The 20,976-nt window shown below is 45.7% G+C and overlaps 1 protein-coding gene across 8 annotated transcripts in view; it reads right to left on the reverse strand.

The window, feature by feature from the left end:
• LOC106604646 (transcription factor COE3) overlaps positions 1 to 20,976 on the reverse strand; it is a 100,712-nt gene that overhangs the window by 73,043 nt on the left and 6,693 nt on the right. For all 8 annotated transcript variants that reach the window (XM_014199492.3, XM_014199490.3, XM_014199491.3 and 5 more), the window contains exons 2-6: positions 15,355 to 15,511; positions 12,821 to 12,884; positions 11,733 to 11,788; positions 7,733 to 7,806; positions 2,221 to 2,289 (exon numbers count right to left, since the gene is read on the reverse strand). In XM_014199492.3, the coding sequence (XP_014054967.1) occupies positions 2,221 to 2,289; positions 7,733 to 7,806; positions 11,733 to 11,788; positions 12,821 to 12,884; positions 15,355 to 15,511 (420 nt within the window). The remainder of the gene's footprint in view (positions 1 to 2,220; positions 2,290 to 7,732; positions 7,807 to 11,732; positions 11,789 to 12,820; positions 12,885 to 15,354; positions 15,512 to 20,976) is intronic.

The raw sequence follows: 20,976 nt of genomic DNA on the forward strand, positions 1-20,976 counted from the left end.
TGCGAGTCACTCATAAAGAGCAACCGACACCAAGAGGGACAGCCCTAAACAAATGTCCATTGACAGACTGTAGGGGATGGCTAGTGGCTCGTACTGTAGAAAAGAGCATGGAGAGCTATGAGGGGTGGGGGAATGAAGGGACGTTGAATGCTGAGGGCGCCTCTTTCCATCTCCCATGTCCCTTGCCACTTAACCCCGAGAGAATGACATCAAAAGCAGCAAATGGTTCTAGTGGAAGTGGGAGGGGGTGAGGGAGTGGGGGGAGGGAGAACGAGGAGAAAGGTGGGGGGGGGGGGGGGGGCATTACGGTAAGAGGGTGAAGGAAGAGGGGGAAGATAGGGGGAGACGGAGGTAGATTAGGGCCAGTGAGGTCTATACTGGGTAATTAGCCACTGGTCCCCCAGTAAGCACTGACAGTCTCTGAGAATTTATGGTCCCACTCGGGGAACTGGCCGGCCATCTAAATGCAATATTAGCTTGTAATAACACCTGTTTAAAGGCCCGCAACCCAATATTTCACCCCGGCCCTTTGGCGCGTTCTGCTTGCTTCAGCAGGATTCGCCCCATTAAATGATAGCACTAGATACAAACTGCTTCCTGGTTTTAGATGGAGGGTCGACCTCAGAGTCCAACCAACTAAATGTACCCCCTACCCATCCCTTATGCTGCTTATAGGGGCAAGTGTGTATGTCCAATGTGATATGTCACAGAGAAGGCATGTAAGACATGTTTAAGGCAGGAGTAATGCAGAGTCAATGATCGCAAGAGAAAAGAGGACACTGTCACCAAACCCTCATAAGATTGTTTTCTGAATGAAGTTGCTTCAATTTCATCACTATATAGTCACATGCTGGCTATACATGGAGTGTGTGTGCGCTTGCATGCATTTGATTATGTGTGTGTGTGTGTGTTAGTGTGTGTGTGTTAGTGTTAGTGTTTATCAACGATGATCCTAGGAGAGGAGGTGAAAGAGCAGAGCAGAATCAGAGCTTGATTTACAGGGTCTGCAGATCATTTGAAACAACAGAGGTGTGTGTGTGGGCGTGTGTGCATGTGTGTGTGTGTGTGAGATAGAGCGGCTGCATGTGTGTATGTCTCTAAGGGGGGGAGGGGGGTTGGGGGGGGGGTGGGTGGGCATGAATTGCCAGCATTAACTGCTTTACAGTGGCGACTGATGGAGGTGATTTGCATCGCTGGTCACCAATAGCAACCCTCCACCCACCCTGCCACCCTGGCTAACTGATTTATCTGTTGGTTTAAGGAGCTTGAGACGGCGTCCCCATAAATCCTGTACTTCTTAATAGGGCACTAAAATGCAGTGATACAGGCCGTCCGCCACTAAATCAAGAGCTGGGCTTGTCGCTGGTAAACACTTTGGAATTGTTTGGGAGGGGTGTAACGAGCGTGGAGATGTTGGGGTGACCACTGACACACACACACACTCTAGTTGATGATGTGGCACAGGGACATTCCTGAATGTCTCTACCCTAGGATTGGCCTGTTGGGATTTCAGAGTGAATGGATATGTATTTGTGTGATGCATGTGTTTGTGTGTGGTGCGTAGTCCTGCATGTGTGTGTGTGGTATGTAGCCGTGCGTGTTAGTGTGTGTGTGTGTTGAAAGTAGCGTCGTTGTGAAGATATATGCTAGAGATATGACTAGAGAAAATAATATGCGATCTGACCCTGATTCCTGAAAACACAGCGTGGCACGATCTCTGTGGCTTTGGACTGCAACACCTATCAAAGGCACCCCATGGCAACAAGAGGTGAGAAGGTGTGTGTGTGTGTGTGTGTGTGTGTGTGTGTGTGTGTGTGTGTGTGTGTGTGTGTGTGTGTGTGTGTGTGTGTGTGTGTGTGTGTGTGTGTGTGTGTGTGTGTGTGTGTGTGTGTGTGTGTGTGTGTGCGCGCGCGCGCGTGCGCACGTGTGCGTCTGTTTTGACTGCATGTGTGGGTCACTGGTTTCCGGGCTCCTAGCTCTCCTGTCCCTGGCCATTCTCCAAGCTCAGTCTAACGAGCCAACATGGATTTGGTAATGAGCTCTGTGCCCTCGGAGGCCAATACTGTCCTTTTGGAAGAGGTCACTATAACCCAGCCAGCCTGACAGGCCCAATGATACAGACACAACCACGAAGACCTGGTCCTGCTTACCTGCTTGGGCCCACTGTCAAAGTTGTTCTACCGGTGAAAGACAGAAGGAGGGGAAAAAAGGTGTCCTTACCTGTCAATGATGACCGGGTCAGAGGGCGTCTCATTGCGGTTTCCACAGCTCTTCTTGTCACAACAACGACTAGGAGAAAAAGAAAGACACAAATGATTATCACACTCACGTTTACTAAAAACATTTACTGTCATTTGTTGCTATCATTTGTTGGACTGTCTCTGGTAACAGTGGGCATACCGCCAGCATGCTATGGAGTCAGGGAGGAACCATGTACAATCTGCTGAGCGTCAGGCACGTTGCCCTCCCCTTCTTCTCCCCCTCACCCCTCTGTCCCCCGAACCCCCGTCCCCCCCACCTTGACCCACCATCCAGCTGGGCAGGGGTCCAGCCAAGGTCACTCTCATTGACTCGTTGACAGTTTGGACAGCGCCCAGTGATGGCCCAGCCGGCCCGGTGCTGAGCCACCTCCCTCTCTCTCCAGCCCCTCCGCTCGTCCATCCTGCCCCCCGTGCCATCACCATGGCCACCCTGGTCTTTCCCAGGTCTGTGCCACTGCCTCTCTGCCCCTACCCAACTGCTCATGCGGTAGCATGCCGTTTCAGAAGGGGGTCTGAATTCAGCCAAATGTGCTCTTCTGTGGTGGTTGGTCGCCATGCAACGGTGGACAATGACGCCTAGTGACCACCAGATGCATCAAACCCTTTGCGTTCTGGTGGAAGTCATTCATTTTCAATGGAGCAGTACACAAAGCTACGTTGGGGGTGCCACACTAGGCCGCGTGCTTCAATATTTTCAACTTGTGCATTGCTTTACCGTGCGATGACTAGCTAGCTAGCTTTTAGCTGGATGAAAAGTGAAGCACATGTGTGTAACGTACGGAAAATGTGGGCTGGACATCCGGCCAAACAAAATGCATAGGCATCTGGTGGACATTGGGTGTAAGGATTGTTTTCCCATTCATTCGGATTGAAACTAGTGTAATTATATTGTGTGAACTGAAAGAGGGGCTTTCCGTTCACACAATGCTTTGTTGGTAGTGGTACTACTTTCTAGTAGTTTAGCAGTCCATTTAGTGATAATTACATTGGATTCAGAACATTTATTTAGATTCAATATATGCATTTTGTACATTTACGTTCAAAATCCGTTGTTTTAGGTAGTGACTAAATTGAAATGGGAGTCCTGATTCTGCGGGTTGTTACAATAACTTAGGTCCCATTTTAAATATAAATGTGTTATTCTAAAGGTAATTGAAACAAACCCTCTTATTCTTAAAAATGAATCATATTGCATGACCTGCCGAGGACCAATTATGCTCACACACTCACCCCATGCTGTCATGAATCAAATTGCCATTTGACAAACAAGCTTCAAATCGAGCCACCGAATGCCAAATGAACCAAGTTTATAAATCATTTATCACATCGTTTGATCTGTAAGTAGAAGAAAAACAAACTGAGCACTGTTTTCTTGCCTGGTCTTTGTGTGTGTGACTGTTGCCATAGAGCGTGCCACAATAATTTATTCCCACAGCTACTTGGAACCATTAGCAAAGTTCCAGGAGACCAATTAGCATTGGAAACCCAGTGGTGCTGCTGTGGTGACAACCTCCTCAAACTGAGAAAGAAGTGTTATAAACAAACTGGACCCCAGGAGCACTGCCGGGCCCCTCGGGGGACCCGGCGCCCTTCGCACACGAAAACAAACCTTGGCTGAGCGTCCACAATACCGCCTTAATGACGTTTCCCCCCGGGCCCGGGCAGGCTAACACCCCGGCTAGCTAATGACTGAGAACACAGGCCAGTGAGTCAGATGAGCCCCACAAGACAACAACACTGGATATCCAGTCAGTGTTACTATGGTTTCTTCAGCTACAGCTGAGATATAGTACTGCATATCCAGTCAGTGTTACTATGGTTTCTTCAGCTACAGCCGAGATATAGTACTGCATATCCAGTCAACGTTACTATGGTTTCTTCAGTTACAGCCGAGATATAGTACTGGATATCCAGTCAGCGTTACTATGGTTTCTTCAGCTACAGCCGAGATATAGTACTGGATATCCAGTCAGCGTTACTATGGTTTCTTCAGCTACAGCTGAGATATAGTACTGGATATCCAGTCAGTGTTACTATGGTTTCTTCAGCTACAGCTGAGATATAGTACTGGATATCCAGTCAGCGTTACTATGGTTTCTTCAGCTACAGCCGAGATATTGTACTGGATATCCAGTCAGCGTTACTATGGTTTCTTCAGCTACAGCCGAGATATAGTACTGGATATCCAGTCAGCGTTACTATGGTTTCTTCAGCTACAGCCGAGATATAGTACTGGATATCCAGTCAGCGTTACTATGGTTTCTTCAGCTACAGCCGAGATATAGTACTGGATATCCAGTCAGCGTTACTATGGTTTCTTCAGCTACAGCCGAGATATAGTACTGGATATCCAGTCAGCGTTACTATGGTTTCTTCAGCTACAGCCGAGATATAGTACTGGATATCCAGTCAACGTTACTATGGTTTCTTCAGCTACAGCTGAAAAATAGTACTCAAGCCATGAGCCTGAGCATGAGCAGTGCCGGTCCAGTGAGCTCCACAGCACAGAACCAGAGGCCAAAATCACAGATACTGTAGCCTACTTGAAGATTTGTCGATATAGCAAAAAAAGGACCCACACCGAATCTACAATAAGAAGTGAGCCTGGCGTGCCAGTTTTAGCCCCAGATGGGCACCATGCCTTGGTCAATAGCATTATTACCATTGGCTCTCCAGCCAGCCAGGCCCACTTCAAATGATCCCCACAAGTGGAATCTACTTAAGCACCAAACCAGGTTGTCTCAGCATTGTTCGAAGCTGAACTATCAGAGTTTAGCTTTAAAAAACAAGAGAAGCCTTCAAAGGCTCCCTGAGGAACCTGAAGACGGGCATCAGAGGGAGGGGGAACAGAGCCAGTCTGTTGGATCACAGGCCTGTGATAAGACGCGAACACAGTGAATGGCTGTCAATGGAAGGCTGGTTTTCAAAGGGCAAGTGCTGTAATTACCCAGCCCAAACATGAGGGCCGTGGCCAGACCTAATGATATGCGGTAGCCAGGCAGGCAGGCAGCCGGCTTGGCTGGGAGAGGACGCCCGTGGCAAGCCTTTCTCTCTCACACGGCGTGTCTTCTTCCAGCCTGGCACCGGGGCTGGTACACAGAGCCCAGTCCATGTACAGTCCTCCGATGACTGGCCCATGCCAACTGACTACCACACAGCCCCATTTGGTGATTCTGGAAGAGCCGGTCTCAAATTAAAGAATGGGGAAAATGCTGTGTTGGTATCATGAGCCAATGCAAGTCACATTAAGTGGAATACAGTGACAATTAAATCCACTTACTAATAAACTACTGACATATTTAAAGGAAAGGTTCACCTATTTTGAACGTCTCTGAGTGATGTTCTATCGATTCCCGGGGTCATTTCCTGTTTTCATGTGTATCTGAGCTATTGCCGTAGATGCAAAACTCATCATACCAGCTGTATTTCTGCCTGCTTTGCACAGGAAAACATGAAATGACCTAGGGAACCGATAGAACATCGCTCAAAGATGCACAAAAATGATATAACATTCCTTTAAGTTAATATTTTTGTGTATGTCAAGCAGTGATATTTTGATGCTTAAATAAAGGCCTTTTAAAACAATGTAAATAAAGGGGCTATGCAAAGTTCAGTACAAGTTCTTCCATTTTGATCCTACAAATCTATAACTTTGTCATGTCTATCTAATTAACAACTAACAAACTTGTTGAAAATCTTTTCAATTGTAAAACCTCTCAGTAGGTTCAGTGCTTTTAACTCTAAGATGAGAAAACTCCTCTGTCTTCAGAGAGTTCTAGAAAAAGGAACAAGCCTCCAAGCAGAACTAGCATGTGCCACCACCAGGGACCACATGGCCATGCCTGAGCAGGTCCCTACCAGCTGCCACAGTATACTTCCTCTGCAGGTTGAGTGTGTTACTTTATACAGCAGCGAGCCAGGTAGCAACACCAGGCGGGACTAGATAAAGACACCTCAACCATCACGTCCCTGTCACCTGGGAGACAGAAGGGGAGATAGAGATAGATGAAGAAAGAGAGCATGTCTCTCATCCCCTTCTCATTAGCCAATGGGAAGACGCCATTCATCAGGGGAATGATGGTTAATAATCGCACTCAATCACTTAATGACCGACGCCGAGTGGAACCGTCATTATGAAAATGAAGCCTCGTATCCGAGGGGGGGGATCTCCAAGGAAGAGACAATGGGTCCGTCGCTCAAAGAATTCCCCGCATCTTCGATATCAACCGTTTTCAACGGAATTTAAAAAACAGTGAATGTCATTCCATGCACTGTTTGAAATCAGCTTAGAAGCGCGTAACAAGATGCATGAGATAACCGTGAGATAGCCCTCAGATAAGACACAATATGGTTTCCCCAGCTAGGTCATAACATTAGTACGATAATGACTAAAAGTCTGCCTTATTCATTCAAAATAACAGACCGGGGGTTTCCATGGTGGGACAAATCAGCATTCTTCCAGCGCTGTGAGAACTGTAATAAACACCCAGCTGAATGTTTCTTTGTTTCTGGACCTGTAAATATTTTTTTATTGATCCAACCAATCAAAAAGTGGCTTCTCACAGTGCTAGGAGAGTGCTCTTGCGTCTTACCCCAGAAACTTCCGGATTCAGGTTTTGCTTGAATTGATCTTGTTTACAAAGCAAAATAATGCATAGGCAACTGGGTTCCAACAGTGATGACTGAGTCAGTGGAAAAGGCAAAAGGCAGAGTCGACCTCAACCGCCTCCGCCTCCCTCTTCTTTTTAGTATACCCAGCTGAGGCTTCTTGTGGGCCAAGGCGTGAAGCTCCTCAACCCCCCAGCGTCCAGGGCGGCACACACACACTTCCTGTATTGCATAATTAACACTCACTCCTACCAGGCTCCAACCAACCCCCCTACAGACCTGTTCCCAGCCAATCTCGATCAAAACACACACACACACACACACACACACACACACACACACACACACACACACACACACACACACACACACACACACACACACACACACATAGCCCCCCCATTAACATGGGCCCCCACCCAGCAGACACACAGTGGGCAGATAAGTACTCAGCATGGTCTTCAATCCAAATATAGTTATTTAATGAGGACAACCCTATAGGGCTGTATGGTGAGATGCATATAGCACGAAAAGGTATACCTGGAGCCCAAAAATATAGAGAAATCAGGAAGCTCCTTCCTGTATGCAATTCACTGATTTTGACCAGTGGGACTTTAGACATACGGAAGTCAGCTAAACTAGTGGGCTGAGGTAACCTTGAGCCTTGTGCTGATTACTTATAGTGAAAATTCACCCCAACATAAATGTTTGCCAGGTAATGGCCTGGAGTCAATAATATGTGTACGTAGATTCTGCTATATGAACCAGAAGGATCTGTGGACCCATGATTTTGGGGTGACGTATCCCTTTAAATGTTGCATTTTCCTGTAATGGTTAGCAGTGGGTTATAGAGTGGCACTCACCTGCACATGATCTCGTGGGTGAGAAGGACGCGGCACATCTCTGGGTTTTTGTCCTGGCCCTCGTAGAGGATCGCCTGAGGAGAAGAAGAGAGCAGCAGGTATTTATGTTTGTTTAGTCTTATGGGAATCGTACAAGTCTTCTTTGGGTCACTGTACTCAAACTTGTGCTTGCCCTGTACAATTTCTGATCATAGCCCTGTAAAGGTTCTGACTACATATTATTGGAAAGGCTTTGTGCATGTGTTCGTTATCAGTGCCTGCTAAATAACTACAATAGAAATGGATGACACTTTATTAGTGTAAGCGCCACTGTAACTACGAGGTAAATACCAGTTGAAACAGGACTGTAAAAAAAAAAGTGTTGCTCGACCCCGCCCTGTGCAACTGGGTCCTGGACTTTCTGACGGGCCGCCCCCAGGTGGTGATGGTAGGAAACAACATCTCCACCACTGATCCTCAACAAACACTGGGGCCCCACAAGGGTGCGTTCTCAGCCCTCTCCTGTACTCCCTGTTCACCCATGACTGCGTGGCCATGTGTAACCGATGTGAAATGGCTAGTTAGTTAGCGGTGGTGCGCGCTAATAGCGTTTCAATCAGTGACGTCACTAGCTCCAAGACCTGAAGTGCTTGTTCCCCTTGCGTTGCAAGGCTTTTGCGTTGCAAGGCGTTTGTGGCGCGATGGGTAATGATGCTTCGTGGGGTGTCAGTTGTTGATGTGTGCAAGGGTCCCTGTTTCGAGCCAGGGTTGGGGCGAAGAGAGGGACGGAACCTACACTGTTACACATGCACGCCTCCAACTCAATCATCAAGTTTACAGACGACACTACAGTGGTAGGCTTGATTACCAACAACAACGAGACGGCCTACAGGGAGGAGGTGAGGGCCCTTGGAGTGTGGTGTCAGGAAAATAACCTCACACTCAACGTCAACAAAACAAAGGAGATGATCGTGGACTTCAGGAAACAGCAGAGGGAGCAGCCCCCATCCACATCGATGGGACAGTAGTGGAGAAGGTGGAAAGTTTTAAGTTCCTCGGCATACACATCACGGACAAACTGAAATGGTCCACCCACACAGACAGCGTGGTGAAGAAGGCGCAGCAGCGCCTCTTCAACCTCAGGAGGCTGAAAAAATTCACAGGAAGGCCAAAAAGATCATCAAGGACAACAACCACCCGAGCCACTGCCTGTTCACCCCGCTATCATCCATAAGGCGAGGACAGTACAGGTGCATCAAAGCTAGGACCAAGAAACTGAAAAACAGCTTCTATCTCAAGGCCATCAGACTGTTAAACAGCCATCACTAACATTGAGTGGCTGCTGCCAACATACTGACTCAAATCTCTAGCCACTTTAATAATTAAAAATTGGATGTAATAAATGTATCACTAGCCACTTTGAACAATTCCACTTTATATAATGTTTACATACCCTACATTACTCATCTCATATGTATATACTGTACTCTATACCATCTACTGCATCTTGCCTATGCTGTTCGGCCATCGCTCATCCATATATTTTTATGTACATATTCTTATTCATTCCTTTACACTTGTGTGTGTATAAGGTAGTTGTTGTGAAATTGTTAGATTACTTGTTAGATATTACTGCATGGTCGGAACTAGAAGCACAAGCATTTCGCTACACTCGCATTAACATCTGCTAACCATGTGTATGTGACAAATAAAATTTGATTTGATTATTAATCGGAGGCTAGACTGGAGAGATGGAGGGGGCCGTTGACGGGGCAGCCCTCCTGTAGTGGAAGGCCACGTGCTGTAGAATGGCCCGGCCGGTCCTCCACCCGTCCACTCCTGCACCCCTCCCAGACAGATGGCTATGCTAGGCCCGTAAGAGACATGCCACCCCCTGGGCATCCTTCACTGGAGCTGTCATGTCGGCCCTGGATGACGAATGACCACTGAGAGGAGCTGCTCCCTCCTTCATTCTCTCTATACCTCCACTGCCGGAGGGATGGAGGGATGGAGGGAGTGCTTTATCCCACTCCTTTCACTCGCCCAATGACCTAACCCTACCTCGTCCACCTAGGTGGTCGGTTGCCCCCGACAAGCACGGACGCACGCACGCACGCACACACACACGCACGCACGCACGCACGCACGCACACACACACACACACACACACACACACACACACACACACACACACACACACACACACACACACACACACACACCCCAAGGGGACAATACTTTTAGGATAACGACCACTTCTGCATTATTGATTCCTCCCAGCCTCCCTTCCTCTATATTAAAATCGTCCAATTTCACCAGAAGGGGTGGGGATTGCGATGGGGACAAGAGAATGGGAGTGGGAATGTGTGTGAGGAGGAGGGAGGAGAGAAGATGTGGGGGGTATCGGGTCGATATTTATACATCATAATTTCTGATTCAAGTAGCCGCTCCACGCCCTGGAGCTAGTCTAAGACTTTTCATGGAGGTGTGTGAGTAATACCACCATGTCAAAAAAGGTCAAGACTCAAGATTCAGCTTTTTGGAGGATGACAGGGCAGATTGAGGGGGGATATCAAACAGATATATTTGCCCAAACATTCACCATTAAAGTGAGATTATTTGTATTCCTATTGTGTGCCACATACTGCCTTCCAGGTAAATGCATTCCATACTGTATTACAGCTGAATTTGCCAATAGGAGTGTCTGAGAAGAGGCTTCTAACACACAACAGCCAATCAATAGACTCGGGCCCCCCACTGGCAGCTACTGGGCTGCCTGTCTGCAGGAGGACACACTACAGTATGCAAAGTCTGCATGTCTGTCTGTCCAAGTCTAGGCAGGAGGGAGGGATTTGAGTGGCGCACCCGTGGTAGAAATCTGCTCGTGTTGTTGTCAGGATTATTGTCTCCAGCGCGCCGTCGCTGTAGCACGTTAAGGGCTATTGATTGGTTTCCGTGGCTGACACTTTGTCGAGGACCTGGTTGCCGCATCGATCTGTGACAGCCTGACATGGCGACACAGGGAGGACCTGGTGGGCTGGGGATAGGGAGGGCCTGGTGGGCTGGGGATAGGGAGGGCCTAGTGGGCTGGGGATAGGGAGGGCCTGGTGGGCTGGGGATAGGGAGGGCCTAGTGGGCTGGGGATAGGGAGGGCCTGGTGGGCTGGGGATAGGGAGAGCCTAGTGGGCTGGGGATAGGGAGGGCCTAGTGGGCTGGGGATAGGGAGAGCCTAGTGGGCTGGGGATAGGGAGGGCCTAGTGGGCTGGGGATAGGGAGAGCCTGGTGGGCTGGGGATAGGGAGGGCCTGGTGGGCTGGGGATAGGGAGAGCCTAGTGGGCTGGGGATAGGGAGGGCCTAGTGGGCTGGGGATAGGGAGAGCCTGGTGGGCTGGGGATAGGGAGGGCCTGGTGGGCTGGGGATAGGGAGGGCCTAGTGGGCTGGGGATAGGGAGGGCCTGGTGGGCTGGGGATAGGGAGGGCCTGGTGGGCTGGGGATAGGGAGGGCCTAGTGAGCTGGGGATAGGGGTGGCCTAGTGGGCTGGGGATATGGATTGGGATGGGGATAGGGAAGATCTGGTGGGCTGGGGATAGGGAGGGTGGGTGGGCTGGGGATAGGGATAGGGAGGATGGGTGGATGGGGATAGGGAGGGTGGGTGGGTGGGCTGGGGATAGGGATAGGGAGGATGGGTGGATGGGGATAGGGAGGGTGGGTGGGTGGGCTGGGGATAGGGATAGGGAGGATGGGTGGATGGGGAGGAGTATACAGTACAGTGTGTGGTGGAGCCAGGTTGCTACATTGGTGTCAGCTGCCCCTATGTCTTCTAGTCTGACTGGTCAAGACTAGTTCTTTGCCACTGGGGTACAGTAAATTGATAGTACTTTAGCTCAGCAGGTAAAATGACTGAAGGTTGTCTGTGTTCGTGGGTTCAAATCCCAGGACGGATAGGTTGACTCATGTTACGTTATGTACAAAATAGGTGGTGGGTTGCAGTATGACTTGTAGTGTAAGGAGAATGCTCACCACTTTGGTCATGGAGTCTATCAACCGTACAAACAGGTCTTGTTCTGTCCTGATGCCTGCAAAACACAACACAAACATGTATTAGATGTCCTGCAATTACAATGTAATAATACATGACACCAATATGGTATATTGAAATGTTAAGATCGATTGACAGAATAACCATTTTAACGTCATCTTACTCTGTAAATCATTTGCATAGAAGTAGGCGTGTGGTTTAGCCAAATGAAATGTCTTGAGCAACAACAATATAAACATCAGCCTAAAATGCTAATTCGCTTCTTGCACAGAAAGAATAACATAAAATACTGATTTCGAATAATGTCTTCTAAATGAATTCTGTTATTATTTGTGTCCCCATAGTGTATTTTATGTTTTCTGTAGTGCTTGTCATGTAGACCAAGATTTTCTAACCCCCCTCAGCAAAAGTCTGTGCTCCTGAGGTTTTATTATTTATTGCGTTCCCGGTTGCAACTGCAGAGCTCTCCTCGCTCCCGCTGCCTTTTTCCTCTAGGATAACAAGGAATTCTCATTCACAAACAAATTAAATATCAGCCATGATTGCTTGTCTGTTATTAGCTATGCAACGGAGCGTGAATATGACATAAACATGACAGGGGTATTCAAAAAGGATCATGAAAAACTGCTAGTTGCTTTGCTCTTTCTTGCCTGTAATTGTGTCAGGCTTCGGTTTTTTCTCACCGTTTCTGTGTGCTTTAAAAAAACATACTACATATTTTGATTACTGTTGAATTGTTCTGAACACCAACCAGTTGAGTCTTCCGTCTCCTCGCACGATGTGGTCTCAAAACAAAATCCATGCCAACCGAAGTCTAAGCAGTGCGCTTTCAATGAGCACAGATCAGTGTTAAAATTTCAAGTCTTTTCCCCGATGACCAAAACAGACTTTAGGATTTGGTGGTCGTCAAATACTATTCCAGATGTGATAAGGATTATCACTTATGTTAGTGTTGTCTTTTTTATTTAATGTTGTTTTTCCTGGAAGTGATAAAACTAATCTGTCCACAGAGAGTAGTGAGAAGAGAGAGAACTCTGCAATATGTTTGGAGAGATTATCATGGTTTTACCGTTACTGTAAAGAAGCTGTAGTCTGTAATGGATGCCGTTGTTGGTCTTCTCTCCATTGTACTCCTGAAAGAGTCAAAGACAAGCACAGAAAATGATCAAAATGTCTCTCAGCTTTTGAGGTGACACCCTGAACCAAAGGCAACCCCACTGCAACCCACTGCTGTCTTGTACGTAATCCAATATCTCAAAACAAAATTAACAAAACTGAAAAAAAGGAACTATGCATTCCTAATCTACGCTCATCTGCCTCAATATACTCTATCACTGAAAATGTCCAACGAGACCAACATCCCAGTCCTAATCCAAGCAGATGTTGAGCCACAAGTCCTAATCTTGATCCCAACTCCTATGTCACAGGGACTTCCCAGACTAATACTGCATCCACAAGTAGAGATCATCTGAAGAGGAAACTTAAATCCCATAAGAGGCCAATGGGCCAACCAGCATTGTTATTTGCTGTTATAACACTGTTATTACCTTGAGGTTTCATTTTAGGTCAAATGAATTTGCAATTAGAAGGTTGTTAGTTAAGGTAAATCACAGTGCCCGTGTGTCCACAATAACATGTCACTTTAATAATGGTATGCAACTGGAAACATATTAATTAATGTGAACCTTTGAGATATCTACTAGATTTTTATAATCAGGAAGACAATTCTGGGGATTAATGTATTTTAAAACACAATATTATTCCCATGGACCCTGAGGATAATCCACACCATTCTCTGATTGAGTTATACTTCTGAAGTTGCTAAGCCCTTGCTATTTTAGAGTACTTGGCTAGGCCCAAATTCCCACCGCAGGGCCATAGTGAGATACAACATGGAATCTTAATCTTTCCTCCAACTCCTCTTGCTGACACGCACACAACAAACCAGCTGCCTAACTGTTGTATCGTCCAGCCAGGAATAAATCAAACAGCAACGACAAAAGGGCAAACTTACGTAGGAACTAAAACAACACTGTGGCTGAGGCAAAAACAACACTGTTACCACAACTATACAGAGAGATGCCGTACGAGAGAGGAGACATTTGCCTAGGTGACAGTGGCCTGTTAGCTTTGGTCGCCACGGTCACCAATGACCTCTGCTTCCAGGTGGGCCAAGTCGCTCTCACTGATCTTGTGTCACCTCTTCAACGGGCAGGCACCAGGAGGGAGGCCACATCCGCGCCCCTCTGTCTCTCTCTCCCTCTCTCTCTTCCTCTCTGTATCCCTCTCTCCCTCTATCTCTCCCTCTCGCTTTCTCTCTGTATTTCTCTCCTTCCCCTTCGCTGAGCGGTGCCAAATGTGCCGTGGAGTCTTGGCAGGGGCCCAGGGGCGGGCTGGAGGTCAAGGCAGAGGTGAATGAGCAGGGAGGACGGGAGAAGCGACCATGCCAGCTGGCCGCCGTCCCTCCTGACCGTGGGCGGAGCTGTTCTCTGTAACCTTTTACTGAGAACAACCCCCCGGCAGCATGGCAGAACAGCCCAGGCGGCAGGTAGAGAAGTGGGTTACCACTGAGAGAGCAGGTACAGCTGAACAACACAATAGAACACAGACAGATAGGTAGCCATACACTCATAGAAAAGAGGCTGTAGACAACAAAGGAATGTACAAGAAATTACATTTCAAATGATTGCTTAAAATGAATACAAAGGGTTTTCAAATATGCCGTTCATAAGAGGATCATCATATTTTCGCTTTATTATGTATTGTTTAAATAAAATTAGATTAAAAAAAATAGATGTAACCTCATCATCAAAATTCCTTAAATAAAAATATTACCTTTAATGTCTGAATTAAAGTTGAATCAAAACTGCTTTCATTCTAGCTTTTCTGCCTTCTGCCCATCACTGCCCCCCAACAGGTTCTTTGGAAACTGCAAGTGCTTCTATATCTGAATGATTTCTATGCACAACCAGCTCTCTGGATTTCTAGATTACAATCTTTCCATGTTTCAGTTATTTCCAAGTTTTAGTTTTTGTAAGAAATCTCAAAAGCTTTTCTCATGAATGTACTTTCTCAAAATACTTTGATTAGTATTGAATGACTAACAAAAGATACTTACAATACGGAACTCAGTTAATTAAATAAAAACATAATCTTTATTTATGAGGTGGACATAATCAATATATGTTCTACATAAAGTATATTATCTTAATTTTTTTGTTGTAAAATTATGTTTATGAAATTCTAATAAATTGAAATCAATATAATCAAATGACTGTATATATAATATAATTCTGTTCAATAATATCATAATGCAAAGATATAGAATTCATACAAATGTAATTCACTAAAGAAATGCATTACATTACATTGCAGCTTATATAATAAATCAATTAACAATATAAGGAAAGAATATTGATCTTGACTTGACATGAAGAAAAATGAATGTGTCCACAGTTTGTGTGCTACACGTTCCATGTTTCAAAGCATCACTGTGCTATAGCGCTGATCCCAGCGCCAGTGCCACCCTTTTATCCCCAATGCCAGCTATACCTGGCACACACGCCCTCCTCCCCCATTCCCCTTTGTGTGTGTTGGTCTTACTTTGTCTTTCTCCACAAAGTCTATGTAGGAGGTCCTCTCGATCTCCACGGGCTGGCCCTGTCGGTCGTACAGCGCCAACACAAAGTGGAAGAAGTTGGATTTGCGCAGGTTCGAGGGGGGCTGTTTTTCATAGTGAGCCCGGGCCAGACCTACACCGCTATAGATAGTAGAACGACAGAGAGGGGGATAGGGGGAGAGAAAATGGGAGCGAGAGGAGGGTGACATTTGGTTAGTACTGTGGAGACGAGGGCCACCATTGCAATTCTAAACACAGCAGGCACTATTCAATCACAAGCTGTTTCTGTAGGTAAAACAAATGCTGTTTACTGTGTGAAACAAAAAGAAAATTGCATGTGTAGTATTCCAATAATTCAAGTATGCTGCCTTGCAAAGAAGAAACCCTGGAGTAGTGATTGAATAGGGCCCAGAGTCCTGATAATTATTACTATACAGTCATCGGTTTCATTTAAAGAAACCTACACTTTGAGGTGTTTCAAAACATTTTCATTGTTCTGACAAGAATCAATCTTCATCAGGTCAACACCTACTATATCAGTACCAACTAACCCCAAGAAACGAACATCTCTTGAAACCAAATTCATTATACTACAACACAAATAAGGAAAAGAAGGAGAGAGCAGCGGAGTCGTGAGAGAGAGAGCGTGATAAATGAAAGCACTTGGCCCTATGTTCATGGTTCCCTGTGTGTGCCACGCGTTCCTTTGTGTTATTTGTCTCCTCGACCACCTCAACAATGTGATTTTTGGCTGGGTAGCGGGGACCCCAGAAGGCAGCGTCTGCCTCTGTTCGTGCCAAGCGCTGTGGGGCACCATTCCACTTGGCAAACGCGCCACTCCAGTTTTCCCTGACCTGTCAGTCAAACTCACTCCACTTTGCCCTGCATCCCCTGGGCCTGAAGAGTAAAAGACCTCCACACACTGTGCGTACGCAGACACACACACACACACACACACAACCCTTTTCACGATTGTTTTAGAGAGGGAGGATGTCTGCTAACACGTAATCCATACACTGCTAACCAGGGTTGGAGTTCATTTAGATTAAAAGTGAAATGTTGAAGTTAATGCCAATTCAAAGGTGACATGGTGTCGGACAGATGAGGAATTAGAATTGAAAAGGTTTCACAGCTTTGGAGAGGAATTTAAATTGAAGGTTTTTGACAATCTGAATTTAATTCCATTGGTTTTGGCGAGAGAGGAAAATGATATCTCGAAGAAGCTGAAAGGGTGATGTTGCCACACACAATGCTTCTTGGCCTGTCACTAATAATGGCAAATTGTAGTGACAGAATAGAGCCATTTGAGATGCCCAAAGACACAAACATTGCTATCCACTCACAACAACAAAAATGTGTTGACACTACACCGACAGAAACATACAAAATAAAACAAAACTGGAAACGAGCATTAACATATGTACAAAAACAAATGGTGCTGAATCATGTCTTCATGTGAAGAAGATAAATGACAGAAAAGATTGCAGTGTGTTAACCCAGTGAAACGGACTGATTTACTTTACAGGTACCTTGTGCATGTCAACATGTGCTCTAAAAGACTGGGCATAACTGCTCTACGCCATGGAGGGAAAGCTACTCGTTGAGTAAGATACCTCATGCATCTCTGCGCATCTCATAGCCTCAAAATAAACCCATTTTTTTGATCATAAAATCGATTCCTCATTCAGGAAAATGTTCAAGGATACATGAGCGTAATTACTTTTTAAACGCAAGGACAGATCCAAATATATAAACAAACGCTTGCAGGCGGCTATAGGAGCTCTATTGTTAAATCAATGAAACATCGAAATATAATAATGCTTTGGTACCAATCTCTGTTGAACTCAGTGGCTGATATCTCATTCATCCACACTAACTCAACAAATAACCATGTTCAATAAGAGATTCCAAACACAAAGCAGTTATGTAAAAATATTTATTCATGTGCTGCATTTGTCTTGGGGGGGCGGAGAGATTGTTTTTGGAAAGTTGCCTGGTTGCTTTCTCTCTGCGCTCATGGATATATTCCCCAGATGCTAGATTAATACCGGCGTGACCTTTCTGCACCCCTATTACCAATGCTTAATGCCTCATTTGTAACCCAGTTTGTTGAAAGCTAATTCCTGGACTCTGAGTTGTGAAAACGCAAAGACAGAAGGTTGCACAAGGGAGGATGGAGTTTTACAATGGGGGGAGATGTGAGATAAAGAGAGAGAGAGAGAGAGAGAGAGAGAGAGAGAGAGAGAGAGAGAGAGGCTAGCTAGGGCCAATCTGAAATCATGGTTTCTGTGCTACTAAATATTAACTGTGCGACTGATGGGCTCTTTTTCCTCTCTAGCATACCCTCCTTACATAACCTTTTAAAAGTATATTTTTTTTGTGTTTCCCAAGCCTAAAAAGTTAACAAAAAAGGGGGAAACCCCATGATTCTTTTTACTGAATTACCTGACACAAACATTTGGTGACCGTACTACTGACCGTACTACTGCCATGGCCTACATAGTAATCTTAATGTAAACAACCACAACAGTATACTTACCTACCTATAACAATGAAAACAAGACTTGAGCCATATCACTTCCCACAATATCAGTTCCCACCTCCTACATGTATAAACCCCCCTTCGAACACCATTACCCCAATTACGAAGCTACGCCAGAACATTGGGGATATGTTGAGAACTCCAGCCACAGCGGTTGTGCCAGAGCCAGTCTCGGCACATTCAGATCTCTCCGCACTCCATCGACACAGAAAGCTTGTTAGCGTTATTATTTCAATTATGCTAATTACAGCCGCATCCATTTATGCTTGGCCGCGGCGGCCTGTAGTGCATGGCAGTGGTACTCAGTATAATAAAAACAGTATTGATGGCACACAGGTTTCTACTACGCAGGCTGGGTGTAAATCAGAGGCCAACAGAGAGACCGACAACAAATACAGCTAACAGCTCTTCTGACAGAGCTCCACTCTACATGTGCTTTGACACTCTCCCACTGTAAACGCTGACGGGGAAGATCACGCGTGAAGCCGTATCTGTCAGGTTGTCCACTCTCAACACAATCATCTGACACCTAAAGCCCATGTACATTCTGTGGCTGATATTAATGCTTCAAACAAGACAGTACGTTTAGTGATTTTTGATTTATTTTGATTATTTTTTTACCTTTATTTATACAGGTTTTTTCTCATTGAGATAACATCTATTTTCCAAGAGACACCTGGTCCAATAGTCGTTTTAACATGGGCTGGTACATTTGATATAAAGTCACTAGAGAAGGGTTCCCCAACTGGCGGCCCAGGGAGCAAATTTGGCCCGCTGATGGTTTTATTTGGCCCCCCAAGTTTTCTGAGCAAAAATAAAATAAAACAATACTTTTTTTTGTAGAATTTTCATTGTTGGACATAAACTACTGTAAAAACACCAGGAAATCAGCTCCAAGTGATTTTCATTTTGGAAATCTGTTCCCAAGTATTCCCACGCATTATAAAAACACACGTGAACATATACAAATGTAAACAAGGTTTGAAATTATTATGTTTCAATCAAATATTATATCTGTTTGGGTTTCTTACAGTTAATTTGCAGTCTTCAAATGATTTGTTATTACGTTCAGCCCCCCGAGAAAAAATCATCCCGCGGCTGAATCTAGTTGATGATCCCTGCACTAGCGCATTCAACAAGATTTTGACTAGAGGTTTTAACGACTATAAATGAATGGTTATCAATAAAAAAGAGTACAAAATTCTGAGAATAATTTTACATCTTCCAGAAATTATTATTTTTAAAGGTCCAGCTTTCTGCCATGCAGCATTAGTCAAAGCATGCAGTCTTCGGCAGCATTGGCTTAATGCAATGCAACAAATTCTAATTATGATAAATGAAAAATGTAACCTAGGGCTAAAGTATTCACAGCTAGAGGGCCTGCACACTTCCGGGAAATAGATATTAAACACTGAGACTCCTGCTCTGAGATGATCAACGAACATGTGAACATGCAGGAAAATGGCCCTGTCAATATACTGGACACTGTTGACTGTAATGTGTGTGTGCGTGCGTGTTTGCGAATAAACGTATGCAGTTGCATGTGTGTGTGTGCATGTACGTGCATACAAATATATTGTTCTGCATATAGCTGTGTAATAGTACCCATGAGCATCTGGTAAATCTTCCAGATTTTGGCTTTAAGGGAGCGATCAGTGGTTTCCCTCCCCATCGCCCTCACCCTCCCCTGGGTAGAGAGCGTCCCCTGTGCCACCAGAGTGGGCACCGTGGACACGGCCCTGCACCCCTCCAGCATTAATCAGCTGGGTGATGGGGTGTGACCGACCGAGCGGCGGAGTCTTTAACCAGCTCGGCCGGCTGCTTCCTACAGGACGGCCTAATGAGCCATATACCATCGCCTTGTTTATACAAATGGGATGCACGTAGAGTATTAAAAATCTCCTCTCTCTGGCCTACTGCCACTGTGTTAATCTAATAAATAGTGGAACTGTAAATCTCACAACCTCTGTGGTGGTTATACGGCCACCCCTCTCTGGGTTGCTACTTGGTTTGTCCCTGGAGTGGACAGTAGGGGACAAAGCTATAGGAGGACTAACACAGAGAAGATGTTGAGTATAAAGCCAAGGACGAAACCAAAGGAGACAGTAAAAGGGGGGAAGATATCAGAATAGAACAGCATGGAAAACCAATGCAAGAAACATTGACCTATCTAGATGTTTCAGACTTACACTAATTGCATCAGCAAATGTTGGGGGGAGGGGTCACATGAAATATATGCACATGCTGGTGTGTGTGTGTGTGTGTGTGTGTGTGTGTGTGTGTGTGTGTGTGTGTGTGTGTGTGTGTGTGTGCGTGTGTGTGTGTGTGTGTGTGTGTGTGTGTGTGTGTGTGTGTGTGTGTAAGGAAGAGTGTAATTTATGCAGCCGATACACAATTACTCTGGCATACATTTGCCCAGTCAGGGATGTAGCACCGCTCCCTCCCTAGCTCTTGTTTGGTTAGCTCTCATTAGCCGTGTAATATGAGCTAATGAGAAGAAGCCTAGAACACAGCAGGAGGACAGCCCTCGCCTGTGTCTGTCTGTCTGTCTGTGTGCGTGTGTGTGTGTGTGTGTGTGTGTGTGTGTGTGTGTGTGTGTGTGTGTGTGTGTGTGCGTGCGTGCGTGCGTGCGTGCGTGTGTGTGTGTACCCTCAGTAGGCAGAATAGACAGTCTCAGATGCTTTCAGTCTGGAGTTCTGTCATCTGGTGAAACCTATCACCATACCCACTTAGACCTCTCCTCTCTTCTTCTCTCCCCTCTCACAATATAGTACCAACCATTTAATATTACCCACATATTGCAGGGTTGTTACACAGCCACAATGCCTTGCCTTGGGAAATCCAAACAAAAACAAATGCACCGTCATGGAAAACAAATCATATACTCACTTGACGGACCAAATCAATTTTGATTTTGCGCACAAAACGGTTTCCATTTTTTTTACAGAAGATTTGCAAAACATGGTTTAAAGGTTTCTGGCAGGCCAAACTTTGAGAACTGAGAGCAGTAGTCTAGTCTAACTGTCCCAACAAACTATCCTATCCCTAACCATCCCTAAGTAAT

Source organism: Salmo salar, chromosome 05 (assembly GCF_965601325.2).
Source record: "Salmo salar chromosome 05, fSalSal1, whole genome shotgun sequence".
Classification (NCBI taxonomy): Eukaryota; Metazoa; Chordata; class Actinopteri; order Salmoniformes; family Salmonidae; genus Salmo; species Salmo salar.